This window comes from Macrobrachium nipponense, chromosome 22 (genome assembly GCF_015104395.2).
Source record: "Macrobrachium nipponense isolate FS-2020 chromosome 22, ASM1510439v2, whole genome shotgun sequence".
NCBI classification, from domain to species: domain Eukaryota; kingdom Metazoa; phylum Arthropoda; class Malacostraca; order Decapoda; family Palaemonidae; genus Macrobrachium; species Macrobrachium nipponense.
In genome coordinates this window covers 53,916,816-53,935,251 of record NC_087213.1, presented here as the reverse complement: position 1 = coordinate 53,935,251, position 18,436 = coordinate 53,916,816, and the positions used below count along the sequence as shown (strand labels likewise).

Below are 18,436 nucleotides of genomic sequence, written 5' to 3'. Positions count from 1 at the left end.
ATAAAAAAAAACAGCGTGGTTGTTATGGTGTTGGCGTCCCACCTCGGTGGTCGCGAGTTCGATTCTCGGGCATTCCATTGAGGAGTGAGAAATATGTATTTCTGGTGATAAAAGTTCACTCTCGACGGGGTTCGGAAGTCACGTAAAGCCGTTGGTCCCGTTGCTGAGTAACACGCAGGTTCAGTGCAACGTAAAAACGCCATACAAAAAAACATTCCAATAAAAATCACGATTCACAACATGAATCCATTACATCTGTTATCAGAAGAACCATTAATCTCTACTCCTTTGCCTCCCACACCCCGCCCTTGACGTCTCGTCTCCTTTCCCGCGTTGCAAGTGTCTCCTCCTCTTTGCTGGAGAGAGAGAGAGGGCCGTGCTAGTAGTTCAGGCGCCGTGGTTCTGAGAGGAGCGGAAAGAAACGGCCTGCAAGAGAGTAGCATTGTTGGCCGAAGAACAGTTTCAAGTCGAGGTTTCATTCCCACATCACACCTTGGAGGATCTCACAACCCCCTCCCCCCCAGGCCCCTTCCGCATTTCGGATCGAGTAGGTCTAACCAGGAGGAAAAGGAAGCCCCACCTTCAGGACAGCGTCTTCACTCTCGAGGTTTTTATCACCAAGTTTTTAAAGTAAAAAAAAAAAAAAAAAAAATCTAGACCTGCAGAAGGAAGTTGACGCTCTGCGACATTATTTTTGTCCTCTACGTAAGCAACTTCGCATGTTTGCATGGTGTACAATACTTCTGAAAGTTATATAGCACTTTAAGTAATGGTCTAATGAAGATAATATCGTAATCGACCAACATTTTTTCCACATAGGCTCCGATATTCTTCTCTTCCTTTTGTACTTTCCTCCAGAGTTCTGTCTTAGTTCTACTTGGGTTTGGCTGACATAGGCCTAGGGTTGTGCTTTTAAACGAATTATTTTGACGTTATTTTTTTCTTATTTTGGGGTCCTAAAGTTGAATAATGATCAGATCCGGAATCTCTTGAGGTATTATAGTCGTTTATTTCCCAGTTTATTATTATTGTTATTAATATGTTAACACTTAACTGTTCCTCAACGCTCATTGACGTATAATTGCCGTTGATACCTGAATGTTATCGTCAGTAACGAGTATTTAATTATTTTTTTTTCCCGTTTTAAACGTTTAACTGGTTTCCCAAAGGGCATAATTAACTGTCGTAACCAGTTTCCGGAACGCCTCCGATCAGCCGCCGGTCACGAACAACTGCACCTTCCGATCAAACCGCGAAAAAAAGAAAAGAAGAAGAAAGCAACGCACCTCCTCCATTATCACACCAATTTTCCGGTGTGAAATCACATCGCGAGATACTCTGGTTTCCCGCCGAAATCGTAACGGTCCTTTCGTTATTTAGTAGCTATAATGACGTGACGTACAGCTGTTTTTTTTATTATTATTATTATTATTCTTCCTCGTTAGTACCGGAATGACGGAGCATGAAATCAACCGTTGATCGTCTTAATACCGTCATCTTTTAAGTCACGCGTCTCTCAAGATGATTTTTCGTTTGGCGGGTTTTTGAACTTTTCCCGATAACGACCATGACCGGTTGTGTATGGCTAGATGCTGCCCGACGTAACGGGAAATAACAGAGAGAGAGAGAGAGAGAGAGAGAGAGAGAGAGAGGTTAGTTGGATAGAGGCAAGTCATTCTATGGCAGAGTTCCGTAAACGCCCTGCTTATAGTACTAACGGAGGCAAGTAACTGTGACTCCCTCCATACTTGAGCCAAATGACATAATCGCATTCAAGCTCTGTTAATTGACTGATTTGGTGCGTTATCTGGCGTTGCTCACTGCCGATGGCAGGCAGCGCAGTTGGGGAGTTAGGGCTTTTCGGGAACAGGTCATGCGCAACCCTCAAAATAAAAAAATAAATAAAATGTTGGAACATCTGACGCGCTATTACTCGCACTAAGCCGCAAAACACTTACGGACTGCGTAGCCTGGAGCGAGCAACTGTCCTGAGCGTATTTTTTTCTCTCTCTATCTCTCTCTCCCTTTTTCAAAGGACGATGGAATGTTCGCCACCAAAAAGGTATGAAACTTAACCTCTGTGTGTCTTAAACCCGGACGAGAAATTAGACCAAAAAATACTTTTGATACGAAAACATTCACAGTAGCACTCTTGAAATTCAACAGTTACTCATTCGAAACTGTGTTTTACGCCTTAAAATATCAACTATATTGAAGCCTTTTGTAAGACCCTTAATACAGGAATGAAAAAGGAATCGTAAGATATCTTAAAGAAAAAGAGGAGACCTTTGTGATCGTGGAATATCGTAAAGAAGGCGGAGAGATCTTTAGGATCGTGGAACATCGTAATGAAGGAAGGCAGAGAGGAAGACCTTTAAGATCGTAAGTGTCGCTCGTTCCGCGAAGCTAGTCTTAGCTAGACCGAACTTTAGAAGCTTATGAACGCCCAACACCGCTGCTGCATTAGACAGTGGTGCCAGATGTATCATGTTATATTTACCGCGTTTCAGAGCGCGCTCTCTCTCTCTCTTTCAGGGCTCACTTGCGAATGTGTAAATGATCTTAAAAAGGTTACAGAAACCTACGGAAATTCGAAAAGTCTTTAACACGAGGGCGGTTGACATTTCGCTTTAGACGCGTAGCAGGCAATTTTGGCTCTTCGTGGTTCGGTGAGTATCGGCTCCAGCCACGGATTGCACGTTATTACCCGTGCAATTTCCACGATTTCTTGAACGGCACGAATAACGCAGCTGCTACATTACTGTTATTATTAGTTGTGATGTATATAGTTATTATTTTACTAGTATGACTCGTATGCAATCTTGAACATTCCTAGAATATGTCTGTATACGAATATTGGTTTGTGTCGTGTTTTATGACAGAATGCCCTGCTATTTGCATATTATTTTGGGATGTGAACATACTTCGTTTTCTCGCAGAACTGAAGAAGACCGCGAATTATGACGTCTAACCACAATAGATATTTGTACTATTCAGTATTCTTGTAAAGAATTTTGGCGCTTTGTAATGAAACAAATAATAACTTAGTATGTTAAAGTGATCACTTACAAACCTTAGATAAGTTATTAGTTAGCCTGATAGCATTTCAGAAGAGAATTGTCTCCTGAGACTGAAGGAGTAGTACTATTCAATATTCTAGTGAAGAATTTTGCCGCTTTGTGGTAATATATATATATATATATATATATATATATATATATATATATATATATATATATATATATATATATCTTAGGATGTTAAAGTGATCAGTTACAAACCTTAAATATTTTACAAGTTAGCCTGATAACATTTTAGAAGAGAATTGTCTCCGGAGATTGAAGAATGTATTTGGTTAATTGTCTCTTAAGACTGAAGATTTTTTTTTTTTTTTTTTTTTTTTGTATTACCAAAAAAAAAAAATAAAAAAAAAAAATATACTAAAAATTAAATCAGTTACTGTTTCACTCCAGTGACAAGAAATGAATCATAATTATTTTTCTCTCTCTTATTATTTTAAACGTACTCACATACTTTGTTGTCTTGAGGGAAACTTCGTGTGTATTATGTGACCAAAGTAACTATACTGTGATTTTACTGATTTATAAGTCCACGGTGATTACTATAAATTGCATGTATACGCCCATAAATTTTGCTTAATCGGGGAGTAAGCCTACTAACTACTTTGGTGTTGGACTACTACTTCTTGTTCTTGCTGCTGCTGTTGTTCTTGTTGGGGGTAGGAAAGGTCTATGAAAGATCCTTAAAAAGGTCTGATAAAAGGCGTTTCCCTTTGGGTTAGAGATATAGGAATTTCAGAACAGGATATTTATGATTTATTCATTAGAATGAAAGCGTCAAACAGTAAATAATGCGTATGTTAAACAGTACATAAAAAGGATTTCTAATTAAATTTAGCCTCTATTTGACCGTAGATTTTAGCACGCTCCCCGAGTAAGCTGGAGGTCTGATCACGCATTGTTACTACACATGCCTACTCGTGAAATACCCTTGTATTATTCAAATCGTTTAAAATATAAACGTTCATTAATCCTAATTCGTCCATGTTATGTGCGGTCAACGTTGCCAGATCGTGGTGACCAGATACCTAAACTGTTTCTCTACAGAATACTTACTTATATAAAAATAAAATCTTTTAATATATAATTCTACAGGATTTAGTAATGTTCATATCGTCTATGAACGAAACTGAATCCTGTAGAATTGTGCTTTAAAATATTTTAGTTTTAAAAGTATTTTGTAAAGAAACGGTTTAGATATCTACAAAATACTTGTAAAAATAATATCTTCAAAACATAAATCTACAGGACTTAGTATTGCTCATAGACGCTTTTAACAAAACTAAATCCGGTAGATTTATATACTAAAATATTTCATTTTTAAAAGTATTGCGTAAAGAAACAATTTAGTAGGCATCTGGAATCCTGTGCATTTATATATTGAAATATTTCATTTTTAAAAGTATTTTGTAAAGAAACGGTTTAGATATCTGGTAATCACGATCTGGCAACGCTGGCTGCGTAGCTAAAGCAGCGGTTGTTGTCTGAGTACTTCAATAACGGTAGTATACGTCGATGGATAGATCGCGTTGGCCACCCGTTTTTTTTTTTTTTTTTTTTTTTTGTGGGGGGGCCGGGGGGGCGACTAGAATCGTGGTCCTGGTCTCTTCGAATACTTGACTACTCCATCCTGCGTGAGGGTGTGCATGGAACGTGTCTTTTTTTTCTCTCTATCTCTTCTTTTTTTTTTTTTTTTTTTTTGAATTCGTCGTAGCTGAACAAACAACTTGGGACGCGCTTCCATTTTGGGGGGGAGATTGAAGGCAGGCAGATGGCAGCTGCTTGGGGGAGAGAGAGATATTTGCTTGCAGATTGTGATGTCCAAATAAATAAATAAGTAAATGAATAAATAAATATGTAAATGAATAAGTAAATAAATGATTAAATAAATAAATAAGTAAATATATGAATGAATAAATAAATAAATAAATGAGTAAAGAGATGAATAAATAAATAAATAAATGAATAAGTAAATGAATAAATAAGTAAATAAAGATGTGAATGAACAAATAAATAAATGAATAAGTACATAAATGAATAAATAAGTAAATAAATAAATAAGTTAGTAAAGAACTGCGAAATGGATCTATCTTAAGGTATAATGCTGTACGAGCCGCGGCCCATGAGACTTTAACCACTACCCGGTGGTGGCACGTCCTATATCCTTGCCAGAAGCACGATTTAGGCTAACTTTGACCTTAAATAAAATCAAAACTAGTGAGGCTAGAGTGCTGCAATTTGGGATGTTTGATGGTTGGAGGGTGGCTGGTCCGCATACCAATCAGCCCAATAGATTTTTCAAGAAGAATTTGTCGAAAGGTTGAAAAATGGATAATTTTGTCAAGAGGCTAAAATGATAAATGTGTTGGTCGAAAGGTTAACTTGAGTAAATTTGTCAAAATGTTGACTAATAAACAGCTTTGTCAAAAGGTTAAATATTAAACAGATTCGTCAAAAGGTTGAAGAAAATAATTCAAATTATCTGTTAAAATGTTAAATAATAAATAAAATGTCAAAGGGTTGAATAAATAAATTTGTCAAAAGGCTGTGATATTAAATTTGTGAGAAGGTGACAAGTTAATTTGCCAAAATATTAAAACACAACTAAAAAATAGGTAAATTTGTCAGTAGGTTGAATAATGAATTTGGCAAAGGGTTAAATGCTAAATTGGTGGAACGGCTAAATAATAAATTTGTCAAAATGTGAAAATATTAAGTAAATTTGTCAACAGGTTAAAATATTAAGTAAATTTATCAAAAGGTTAAAATGTTAAGTAAATTTGTCAAAAGATTTAAATGATAGACTTGTCAAAAGGTTAAATAATAAATTTCTCAAAGATTATTGAATAATTTTTTCAGAAAGTGAACTACTAAGTAAATGAAGCTAAATAACTAAATCTAATTCGAAGACTGCTTTTACCATTTTAGATATAATCTTATACCTATTTTGACATTTAAATCTAATTGAAAACAAGTTTTTAACATGTAATTTAAATCTAATTTTGAACTTATTTGGACACTTAAATCTAAATGAAACTGTTTTGAACCATTTAAATCTCGTTTTAAACTTATTTGGACATTTAGATTAGATTAAAAATCTGTTTTGACATATTTAAATATTGTTAACTTATTTTAACATTTAAATCTAATTAAAAATATGTTTTAAGATATTTAAATCCCATTCTAAATTTAATTGGACATTTAAATCTAATTGAAACTGTTTTGAACCATTTAAATATCCTTATAAAATTATTTTGGCACTTGAGTCTAACTAAAACGTGTTCTAACATATTTAAATCTCATACTAAACTAATTTTGATAAATCTAAACTTTTTGAAACCTGCTGTGACAATTAATCTATTTCATATCAGGTTTGACTCATTTAAATGTTATTTAAAACATATTTGGCCCCATTTACATCTCCTTTTACATCTATTTTAACTCCATTTAAATCATTTAAACCTATTTTAACCCATTTAAAATCTTTTAAACATATTTTAACCCATTTCAATCTTATTCTAGCTTATTGTTGTGACTAAATTCAATTTCTTATTTTTTAAACTATTCAACCTATCCCAACAGAGAGGGAGAGATACGACAATCAGGAAGGCGAGATTCGACAGTCACCTACCCCCAGAATTCGCCCCCCCCACGATGGCCCACCAAAACAAACTGTCCAAGATGGCGGGAGGAGCCATGTTCCTCTCACTCGTGTTGGCTACACTGGTGCTCATGTAAGTTATCTTCAAGATGTGTTATTACGTTTTTATTTTTGGGGTAAAACTCATTTTATCTCAACTGAATCGGAGTTTTGAATGCTACGTATACATAAGTACGAGATGATATTTGAGTCGTGGAATTTGTAGGCCTAGTGGGTACCCGGTATGCATCTCTCTTGAGAAAGTAGACGACATTGTCACATTCGGATAGGAAATGTGTGGTAAACTTTTAAACTTTTTACAAATTTAATAAATATTCTAACCTGTTGACAAATTTATTTAATATTTTCACCTTTTGACAAATTTATTATTTCAGCCGTTTCACCAATTTAGCATTTAGCCATTTGCCAAATTCATTATTCAACCTATTGATAAATTTAACTATTAATTAGTCGTTTTTTACCATATATATAGGCTAATTAACTTGTCACTTTGCACTGGCTGATACTCGAGATCACAGACGTCCAGTAGGATTAATATTCATCGATCGATTATCTCATTTGTCCTTTGTTACCGGGTGGGCATGGGGGGGGGGGGGGCGGGTAAACGTATATTCAATCTGATAAATGATATATATATATATATATATATATATATATATATATATATATATATATTATAGATATGTATATATGTATTGTGTGTGTTTGTCTATTTACTGTAATCTGACATGAACTACACATGCGGGGAATAGCTACTCAACCAGGAATAGAAATGGTGATTAAATTCATCCATGATTAGGAATGGAGATTACTTTTATTCATGATTAGGAATGGTTATTAAATTCCTTCAGGATTAGGTAAGGACTGGAAGATTAAATTCCCTTCAGGATTAGGAATGGAGATTAAATTCTTTCAGGATTAGGAATGGAGATTAAATTCTTCAAGGATTAGGAATGGAGATTATTAAATTCTTTCAGGATTAGGAATGGAGGATTAATTCTCTTCAGGATTAAGGAATGGAAATTAAATTTCTCTTTCAGATAGGAATTGGAGGATTAATTCTTTCGGATTAAGGAATTGGAGATTAAATTCTCTCAGGATTAGGAATGGAGATTAAATTCTTTCAGGATTAGGAATGGAGATTAAATTCTTTCAGGATTAGGAATGGAGATTAAATTCTCTCAGGATTAGGAATGGAGATTAAATTCTTTCAGGATTAGGAATGGTGGAAAGGGGGGGTTATATTTTTAAAAACAAAAAAAAAAAAAAAAAAAAAAAAAAAAAAAAAAAAAAAAAATTTTTTTACTTTCAGGAATTAGGAAGGAGATAAATTCTTCTTTTCTAGGATTAGGAATGGAGATTAAAGTTTCTCTTAGGATAGGAATGGAGGATTAAATTTCTTTCAAGGAATTAGGAAAGGAGATTAAATTCTTTCAGGAGTAGGAATGGAGATTAAATTCTTCTCAGGATAGGGAATGGAGGATTTTAAATTCTTCAGGATTAAGGATAATTGGAGATTAAATTCTTTCAAGATTAGGAATGGAGATTAAATTCTTTCAGGATTAGGAATGGAGATTAAATTCTCTCAGGATTAGGAATGGAGATTAAATTCTTTCAGGATTAGGAATGGAGATTAAATTCTTTCAGGATTAGGAATGGAGATTAAATTCATTCAGGATTTTAACTTGATATTCATGAAGACATCATAACTCAGCGAAGTCTTGCGTAAATATACTACGCTGACTGAGAGTGAGCCAAAGACTCCTCTAGAAACTGTGTATCGATGCTAATTATAAAGATTATATATATATATATATATTATATATATATATATATATATATATATATATATATATGTCTATATATACACATATTTCTTTCGACCAGATCAACACCACCCCTCAAACTGCGGCGGCCGGGAGAGAGCCTTCGTCAGGAAAGGCTCGTTCAAAAAGTTGGTGAGTTCAGTCCGAGTGTGACTCAAAAAGTTTTGTTCCACCCCGGCGTTATTTTGTACCGCGTCTGAGTGTGACGATGACATATATAATGAGGAACAATGAACAGAGTGACAGTGACGTCATTATTTTAATCTCTCTCCTCCCTTTGCAGATGCTGATAACCTGGACTGTCGTCCCAGATGCAGGATTCCCAGCCTCGTCAGTGGGAGACAGTTCTACTCCTATTTTGCGCAAAAGGAATACCAGTGTGTAAACCTAGTAAGAAATGACGCATTAAGCTACAAATGTCCATTCATATCTAATTCGCTCTACCTCAGAATTAATATATTTTCATATATGTTAACTGAGGGGTTATAGGCGCTTCACTGTATGTCCTGATGTCTGAGGGGTTCTAGGTTCGCGCCCGTAGCCGACGAAATGACTATCAATTAAGGATTCCCCTTCAGTTAACATATATGAAAATATACTAATTCTGAGGTAAAGCGAATTAGATATTAAAGAACATTTTGATATGTCTAACATATTCCCGCCATTTCAGTGTTTTTGTCTGACAGGTATGCATCCCAGGACGTCGACATCAGTAACCCAGCGTTGTGACGCCAGTTTCATAATAGCCATACATCAATCAATTCAGTCGTACCACGACTGGTCGGAACTCTCTTCCTGTGTTTTGATAATTGACAGACATTTGTATCTATTTATATGATAATCTAATTTTCTTAATGGCAGTTTATTCCACGTGTCACATATCTTGTATGTAAAGAAGTTCCCACAATGGGATGCGTTGTGTCTCTTCAGTTCTAGTTTCTATCCATTATTTCTTGTCTGGTTTTCGTTTAATGTAAATAGGTTACTGTCTGCTTTTGTTATGCCTTTCAGTATTTTAAACGTTTCTATTAGTTGTCCTCGCAATCGTCGTGTTTCTAAGCCAGAGAGAGAATTTCTGTCCCCACGTACAAAGACGCGAACCTACTGAGCTTCCAAGCCCTCCTCCTTTCCAGAGGTGGTTCGGGAGCGGCGACGGGCGTAAGGCTGTCTGCATGGACGTCGAGTTCAACCTCGTCCCTGGGGACTGCCACATCCTCTCCTTCGGGATCAACAACGAGTGGTCCTTCGACGATGCCTTCGCGAGGCTGGGATGCAAGGTGGGGAGAGAGAGCCCCGAAGACTGGGGTCGGTGGGTTTGTTGTACTCGAAGTTTGCAGGTGCCTTTTGAATTTGTCGAGTGATATTTCCATTGTTTTGCTCTGGGTCCATCTCCTGTGTACAGACAAATACCTCAGTTTTGGGAAATGGAGATATGAAGAGTGATGGCCACTAGGCTTTTGGTTCTTGGAAACGTATAATACTACTACTACTAATAATAATAATAATAACAATGGAGAAACAAATCCACTGTTATGTAAATGTACATATATTTAACTTTAAAACTTTAAGGATAGCTTTCGGGTATCTGTTCGGTTCCCCTTATCAATTGATAAGATTGATAAGGGGAACCGAACAGTTTCCCGAAAGCTATCCTTTGCGTTTTAGGTTTAGATATATGTACATTTACATAACTGTGGATTTGTTTCTCCATTTGAAGACTCGTGCTACTATGAGAATTTTTTAATAATAATAATTATAATATAACAGAGGGAAAAGTGATGGAGACCCCCAAGGAGGCAGGATGCAACCCTCAGGAACCCCACACTATAAAAACCACCACACAGTCCAATAGGATGACTGTGATAGGCCAAAAAATGAAATGATAATGATATTAATAAAAGTAATCAACCTTTCCCTGTTAAGACTAATATAATGATAATAATAAAAGTACGTATAATTAATTTTTTGTTCACAGGAACGTATTCTCCTTAAAATGATAATAATAATGAAGCTTCATCTCCCTGACACAGGTTTATTCGTTCGACCCTACCATGGCCCAAGAGGACCACCAGAGGTCCGAAAACGTCCAGTTCTTCAAACTTGGAATCGGGAACATGCAGGGGAGAAGGAAAATTGGAATGGGTCAAAAATTTGATTACTTCGAGGTAAGGTCACGTCTGACTTTTGGCCCTGAAGAATATTGTCTTGATTTTGTCCCCTCAAAAAAAATTTTTTTTCTTTTTCAACTCTTGACTAGACTTGATATATGTCTGACTTTTTACCCATAAAAATATGTCTGATTTCCGTCTCAAAAATATTTGACTGTCTGATTTTTCCCCCTCAAAAATGTTTGACTAATGTCTGACTTTTTGGCTATAAAGATATGTCTGATTTTTTCCTTCAAAAATGTTTAACTAATGTCTGACTGTTTACCTATAAAAATACGTCTTGATTTTTTTCCATTAAAAATGTTTGTTTGACTAATGTGACTTTTTGCCCATGAAAATATGTTTGATTTTTTCCCCTCAAAAATATGCCTTGAGTTTTTGCTCTTGGAAATATGTCTGACTTTTTGCCCTTAAAAAGTCTGACTTTTTACCCTTAAAAATGTCTTATTCTTTCCCCTCATGAATGCTCGACTTTTCATCCTTAAAAATATGGCTGACTTTTTACCCTTAAGAATAAGCCTGAGATTTTACCCTTAAGAATAAGTCTGCCTTTTTACTCTTAAGAATATGTCTTCTTTATGTCACTGAAAATGCTGACTTTTTACCCTTAAGAATAAGTCTGCCTTTTTACCCGCAAGGCTAAAAAAATCCACGTTGCAGAATGTACCGACACTTGGAGTAATGACAATGGAACTGTAACATCTGTGTTATATATATTTCTAGTTTATTTTTGAACGACTCCACTTTGGACAATGTGCGCATATCAATTCAGTCACAGAAACATTGGCCATCAGGTGTTTTGTAGATAAGAAATAATGTAGTTTTTTTTTAAAACATGTTATTTTGAAAACATGTCATTTGTGGCATTAAAATCTCAGCTGAATTAAAAATACACAACAGCAATCACGGATGTCAGTGGCAGTAACAGATGATATACTCGTACTCGTTTCTATAACTGTACCGCCTCCATTTATTTCCTCTTTTTTTCCAAAAATAATTCAAGTTTTAGGAGTTGCTAACGAGTGATTTTTTTTTTTCGGTTGATGTCCTCATCGCACAGGTGGACACTTACGAGCACATCCTCGATCGCCTGGGACTCACCAACACGACCATCGACTACCTGAAGATGGACATCGAGCTTTCCGAGCTGGACTTCTTCCAGGACGTCTTCAGGAACACGCCCCATCTGCTCAAGAACGTCAGGCAGATTGGAATGGAGCTGCATCACGGATACTTCGGTGAGGAAAATTGTTTGGACTCTCTCTCTCTCTCTCTCTCTCTCTCCGTCTATGTGCAAGTTAAACAGCTGATGACCTGTCTCTCATTCTCTCCTTCTTCCCCCGGTACCCGACCTTCGTGACCGCCCCAGGGGAAGGGCTGGGCGAAAAATTGGGCAAGAGGAACGACATGGGCCCTACCAGCACCTTCCAGCTCTTCTGGCAATATTTCCACGAGCTCAGGTGCTACGGCTTCAAGATCCTCCACGCCCACAAAAACAACCCCTGGACGGAAGTGGTGTGGGGCCGGATTTAGACACCAGGTCCCGCTTGGGCGTCAGGGGAGGATGTCTCCACCCACGGAGGAGGAAGAAGAGGAGGATATTGTGATATATGTAGCCAAGAGAATAATAAATATTTAGACTTGAGTTGTAGTTCAGTCGGGTTTCTGCGCGAGCCCTAGTAAGTAATTTATATAGTAGACGTCGCTAGTTGCAGCTAGCGTTTCAGTTTTATATAAAAGGAATGAAAAGAGAGAGAAAAAAAGGTCACTTTGAAGTTCAGGAACGTCTTTGCCGTCGCTATCGACGTCAGAAGAGTCAGATTTAATTGGAATATTTGGAGGAACGAAGTTGTAAAATGTCGCCACCTCAGGTGTTTCCCTCCTGCACCTGACAAAGGCAAGGTCGACGACGTTCTTGGTGTACCTTGTGGGTAGGAAGCTCACGCACACACCCGTCCCAAACTTCCTTCCTTCCTTCCTGTGGCCGTAAAATAAATAAATAAATAAAAAATAAACCGAAAAGAGATCTATCTTTCTCGGTATATATTAATGCTGTATAAGCCGCGGCCCGTGCAACTCTCAGCCGGCCGTTGTAGTCAGACGCATGAGCCATGGGTAAATTTGACCTTTAATAAAATCAAACCTACTGAGGCTAGAGGGCTGCAATATGGTGTGTTTGATGATTGGAGGGCGGATGATCAACATACTAATTTGCAGCCCTCTAGCCTCTGTGGTTTTTAAGATCAGAAAGCTGAGAGAAAAAGTGCTGACGTACAGAGAAAGCCAGCACAATATTTATATTGCATATGTTTGTGTGTGTGTTCTGCTCTCTGTAGTTTCTTTTTTCTTTTTTTTTAACACAAATGCATCGTCCCTGAAGCCTACAGCCTCCTTACCAATCAATCAGTTAGCATAGAGGCGTCAGTCTCCCATTCATCAACTAAAAAAAAAAAAATTGATTGGTAGCGAACGTTTCCATTTAAATCTCTCTCTCTCTCAATTCTGTGTGTGAGAAGGAAGGGGTCATAATCCCCTTAAATGAGAATAAGAGATCGGGAGAACGAGGCAAGAGCGAATAAATATTTTTAAAAATACGAGACAAACGATCACTTTCAAAATAAAAAACGCCAATTGTCCTAATTACAAAAGCAAGTGGAAAGGAATACAATGACAAACGGGAAGAATAGATTGAACGAAAGAATAAAAAAGTAATAGTATCCAAGAGAGGTTCACCCTTCAAATTGCTGATGTTATTCTACACTGGCAATAGCTACTACGTAGCAAAACCTTTTTCGCTAATGATAGAGCTGCTGGTCTCCCTCCCACTTGTGTGGAAAATAAAACAAATGATAATATCCTCTTTATAGCCCGCTGATGTTGATGCCATCAGCCACTCTCCTGAAAATTTTAGCGCCTCAGTGGTGTGGTTGGTATGGTGTTGGCGTTTCACCTCGGTGGTCGCGGGTTCGATTCTCGGTCATTTCATTGAGGAGTCAGAGATGTGTATTTCTGGTTGGAGAAGTTCACTTTCGACGTGGTTCGGAAGTCACGTAAAGCCGCTGGTCCCGTTGCTGAATAACCACTGATGGTTCCATGCAACGTAAAAGCACCATGTAAACAAACTCTCCTGAAAAGAAAACTCAGTGGCGTGGTTGTTATGGTCTTTGCCTGCCACCTCGGTGACCGCGAGTTCGATTCTCGGCTCTCCTACCAACGCGGAATCAGAGGAATCCATTTCTGGTGATAGAAATTCAGTTTCGATAATGTAATGTGGTTCGGATCCCACGATAAACCATAGCTCCTGGACGTTGCTAGGTGACCAATTGGTTCTTATCCACGTGAAAAATATCCAATCCTTCGGGCCAGCCCTCATGGGAGAGCTGTTCATCAGCTCAGTGGTCTGGTAAAACTAAGATATACTGAAGTGGGCAAGGGATATAGTAGAACTGCTTGGTCCTTATGTAGATGTTAATAACATCTTGTCATTCCTTAGAGACATTAATTTCCATAATGAACCATCTAACCTCTTGGTACATTGAAATATCTAACCTCTTGGTACATTGTCAAGTATAGCATCTACACATGCAGTTGTGTATATAAATATTTTTATGTATATTCTTTATTTTTTACTGTTTTACAGCAAAGTTTATATGCATATACTAAATTCAAAGTTATAATTTTTTGATGGAGAATATCAATTTTGACTGTAGTTCTAAAGTAATTTGTTATTTTATTTATTCAGTACATTAATTCACTTGACATAAATATCAAACCAAATTCATTATAGCTCTGAATAATCCTTTTGAATTCCAGTGCTTGCCTTCAGGCCTAAATTCCACATTCCATTCCTATAAACAAATAGAAAAGTACTAAATTTATAAACATAGGGAAAGAAAAATAAAAAAGTACAGACATGAAAAAATAAGGAAGTCGAAATACAAAGTAACAAATATGGAAGAATAATAACTATGACAAATATAAGATATAAATTAATGGCAAAGTAAGGTAATCTAGACGACATAAAAATACCAAAATGAACTAAGATTAATAATGAAACAAATGACATATCCCCCAAAAAAAGATTATCTGGATCCCCCCAAAAAAATATCTACCTTAACCACCCCCCTCCCCAAAGAAAACATCTGAATGTCCCCACAAAAAAAAAAAAAAAAAAATCCCTCCAAAAGGAACATCTGAATCCCCCCACAAAAAAATCTAATCCCCCCGAAAAGCAAAAAGAGAACATCTGAATACCCTCCAAAAAGAACCATACTGGATCCCCCCCACAAAAAAAAGATCTAAATCTCCGCCCGCCCCTTAAAAAATCTAAATCCCCCTAAAAAAAGACCATCTAAATCCCACCCACCCCCACAAACAATATTTAAATCCCCCCCCCCCCCCCCCCCCCCCCCCACCCCCCCCCCCCCCACAAAAAAGAGATGATCTAAATACAAAGTACTAAAATGTACATATAGGGCCTTTTATGCACATCACGTTGACCCACCGACGTACCTGGGGATAACGCGAAGGTGACCCGAGGTCATAAGTTGGTGTTTGTTACTTGCTTATAGCCGCTATCATTTTACTCCACGTGTGGCCACGTTATCACATACGTGAACTCACTGGAGAAATCGAAAATGACTTACAACATTGTTATTGTCTGTTTATATCTTAGCTCAATTTGAAAGGTGGATCATAGTTTAGTCTCGTTTTGTCCGTTTGTAGAACTAAGGATAAGTATATTGTCTCGGAACCTCTCTCTCTCTCTCTCTCTCTCTAATAGGCGGAATGTTGTTACAGACATAAGGTTTTATTTTTCTGTGTGTGTTGTGTGTGAAACTTTGAGAGACTGAAGGGATCCTGGAGACTGAGGAGGTCACGGGATTTTTTTTTTCTTTCTTTTTTTTTAAACTTCCCTGTTATAGCTTGTGTGCATTTTGAAACCTCGTTATCAATTGCTTTAAGGTTAATTTTCTTTTGTGAGTCGTCCTTTGACGTGAGTCCGCCTTTCAGTCTCCCCCTCAAAAAACAAAAAAAAACTTATTTGTGTAACATTTCGCCTATATAATCGATTTCTCCAACATCGACATTCACACGAACTACAATATTTCGTGTGTCCAAAATCGCATTCACCGCTTAAATCTATGGAGGCATATCTATGAAATCGTTTATCAAAGTGCAAAAACAAATAAAATAAATTTATTATCCCTATGTTTTCCTCAGTAAATCGTCGCTTCGACTGGAGTGCGTCAAGTCCCAGATTGTGGTCGATTACTTGAAAGATAAACCGGACCTGCGTGTCATGGGTCTATTGTAATATATGTATACCTGTTGTCTCTATATTTTGCGTAAGGATACGCCAGTGGTTCTCAATTTTTTTTCATTGATGGCACCCTAAACTGATGAAACCATTACTGTGGCACCCCTTCTTCACCCCCCCCCCCCCCACCATATCGTATGAATTATCTTATTTGATGAATATAATTACTGTATTATCCATAATCAAACCAAATTCAGCTCCACCGTACATGCAGAAATAGATAGTATATACAAAGAGCATATTAGAAGATTTGAAGTAAAGAGTTATGAATGCAGACTAAATAAATAAAAAATGGTAATCACCTTTAAGCAAAGAAAAAAAAAACTCACCTAATTTAGTGAGATGTGTGTGCTTGATGTGACTGACAGATCCGTTTCAAGTTGGGTTGAATGGTGGACAAACATACTCTCATTTCTTCCTCAAGAGTTTTCAGCCTTTCCTTTTGTTAGTTTTAATGTTTGCTAGAGCAAAAAACCCCAACTCACATAGATAAGAAGTAGAGAACTGGATTAACATTACCAAAGCTTTTTTGGCAATATGAGGATACTTAGTCTTAATTTTGAACCCAGAATTCAAGAGGCAGCTGCATGTGCAGTAACTTTAGATCACGATCATTGAGCATTTCCACTAACTGCTTTTCTTCCATGAGGGTAAGCTGAGATTGGGTTGAAACAGATGCAACAAATGGGTTTCTTATCCAGTCATAGTTTTCAGTGCATATATCTGGGAAATAGTGCTGAAGTTGTTTTTACAGTACTGCAAGATGCTCAGAAATAATGGGTATTATCTCTACTGTTTGCTGCTACTGCAACATGTGAGAACATGTCCAAATTGCCTTCTTTTACTTTGCTACCCCACAGTTGCAGTTTTTCTTTCAGTTTCAACTTTATCAGTGGAAGATAAAATATTTTCTGATTTTCCTTGCATGTTGGCATTTACCTTGTTTAAAAGTTCAAAGATGTCAGCTAAGTAAGAATTTTGCACACAAAGTGTCATCTGCCAGTAAATCTTGGAATTCCTCTTGTTGTTCAAAAGTGAAAAAAGTAAGCATCTCTTCCTTCAGTTCGCATACTCGTGACAATACTTTTCCTCTGGACAGCCATCTTACTTCCGTATGTAGAAGATTCAAATGTTTTGCCTCAGGCACTTCACATAGCTTAGCAAACAGACGAGACTTCAGCGGTCGACTTTTTATAAAGTTCACCAATTTTACAACTATTTCCAGTACAGATTTTAAATCATTGCTAATTGTCTTTGCAACCAGCGCGTCACGAAGAAAGCAATGCGTTGTTATCACACTGCTGTTTTCTTTCTTCAAAAATCCTTTAATTGAGCCAATCATGGCAGGTGGCCCACCTGTACAAATCCTCACACACGATTGCCAGGACAAACCAACTGATTTTAAGTACTCACTTAATGTAGAGAAAATATAATTGCCTGTTGTAGTTTCCTTAAGTTCTTTACAACAAAAGAACTGGTTCACGAATACCAGTAATTGAGCCATACCTCCAATGTCTGTGGACTCATCTACCTGAAGTGCAAACATTTCACTTTCCTCTATGTCTGCTGACGTATCATGAATCCGTCTGCTAATGGTACTATCCGAAACGGGAATTTTCCTCACTTCTTTTTCTGCTTCACTTCCAAACATTGTTTTTAAAACTATGGCAATACATGCAGGGAGAATCAGAGTCTCTGCTATTGTATGAGGTTTCATGCTTTTAACAACTAACTCTGCAACTAAGTAATTGGCCTCTTGTGCTTTATCAGAAACTTTGACTTTCTTAGAAAGCATCGCACTCTGTTGTTTTTGGTCACTTAAATGTCCTTCAAAGTAGGACCGAGGCTTGTTAGCAAGATGATTATGTTTCAGAGTTAAATGCATCTTTAATTTCCTGGGTACCATCGCTTCAATAGCTAATTTATCACCACAAATAACGCACAATGGCATAGGAGTAACTTCATCACCACACCAGAAGGATCCGAAACTTAAATTTTATCCGAGCAGGAGCGATTTTTCTTACCTTTTTTTGAAGTTTATTTATTTGTTGTTGGAATGGCCAAGTCCTTTTCACTCACACATCCACTTTCGTCCCTTTCTTCACCCTCACCTCTAACTTCGTGTCTTCTCTTCTTAATGACAAACTTATCCACCGTACGGTATGTTAGAAGCACGATACTGTTCGATACAACTGCAATATAACCCTAGAAACAGCAAAGAACTTATGGCTTGCCATATTATGCCTCACTGACTCGGGAGTGGAAAACTAGGGTTATACAAAGCCGACGAGAACCGACCACGTATCGGACGGGCAACGAATATAAACAAAGAAAATGTGTATGAATAGACGACTGTTACACTTTATTATTATTATTATTAC

At 37.1% G+C, this 18,436-nt stretch overlaps 2 protein-coding genes across 4 annotated transcripts; one reads left to right on the top strand and one right to left on the bottom strand.

Moving 5' to 3' along the window:
- Positions 1-256: 256 nt before the first annotated feature.
- Positions 257-12,380, top strand: LOC135198656 (probable methyltransferase-like protein 24). 3 transcript variants are annotated; one of them, XM_064226446.1, is made up of 8 exons: positions 257-607; positions 6,663-6,814; positions 8,629-8,699; positions 8,851-8,957; positions 9,701-9,844; positions 10,598-10,732; positions 11,796-11,973; positions 12,105-12,380. In XM_064226446.1, the coding sequence occupies exons 2-8, from the start codon at positions 6,735-6,737 to the stop codon at positions 12,266-12,268; spliced, it is 879 nt and encodes a 292-aa protein (XP_064082516.1). In that variant the 5' UTR covers positions 257-607; positions 6,663-6,734; the 3' UTR covers positions 12,269-12,380. The 3 variants fall into 3 exon arrangements, with proteins under 3 accessions (XP_064082516.1, XP_064082515.1, XP_064082514.1); XM_064226444.1 differs by lacking the exon at positions 257-607 and adding an exon at positions 1,931-2,062; XM_064226445.1 differs by lacking the exons at positions 257-607; positions 8,629-8,699 and adding an exon at positions 1,929-2,062.
- Positions 12,381-17,016: 4,636 nt separating this feature from the next.
- Positions 17,017-17,961, bottom strand: LOC135198273 (zinc finger BED domain-containing protein 5-like). The gene has a single exon (XM_064225842.1). It carries the CDS (start codon positions 17,959-17,961, stop codon positions 17,017-17,019), a length of 945 nt encoding a protein of 314 aa, XP_064081912.1.
- Between the last annotated feature and the right edge of the window lie 475 nt (positions 17,962-18,436).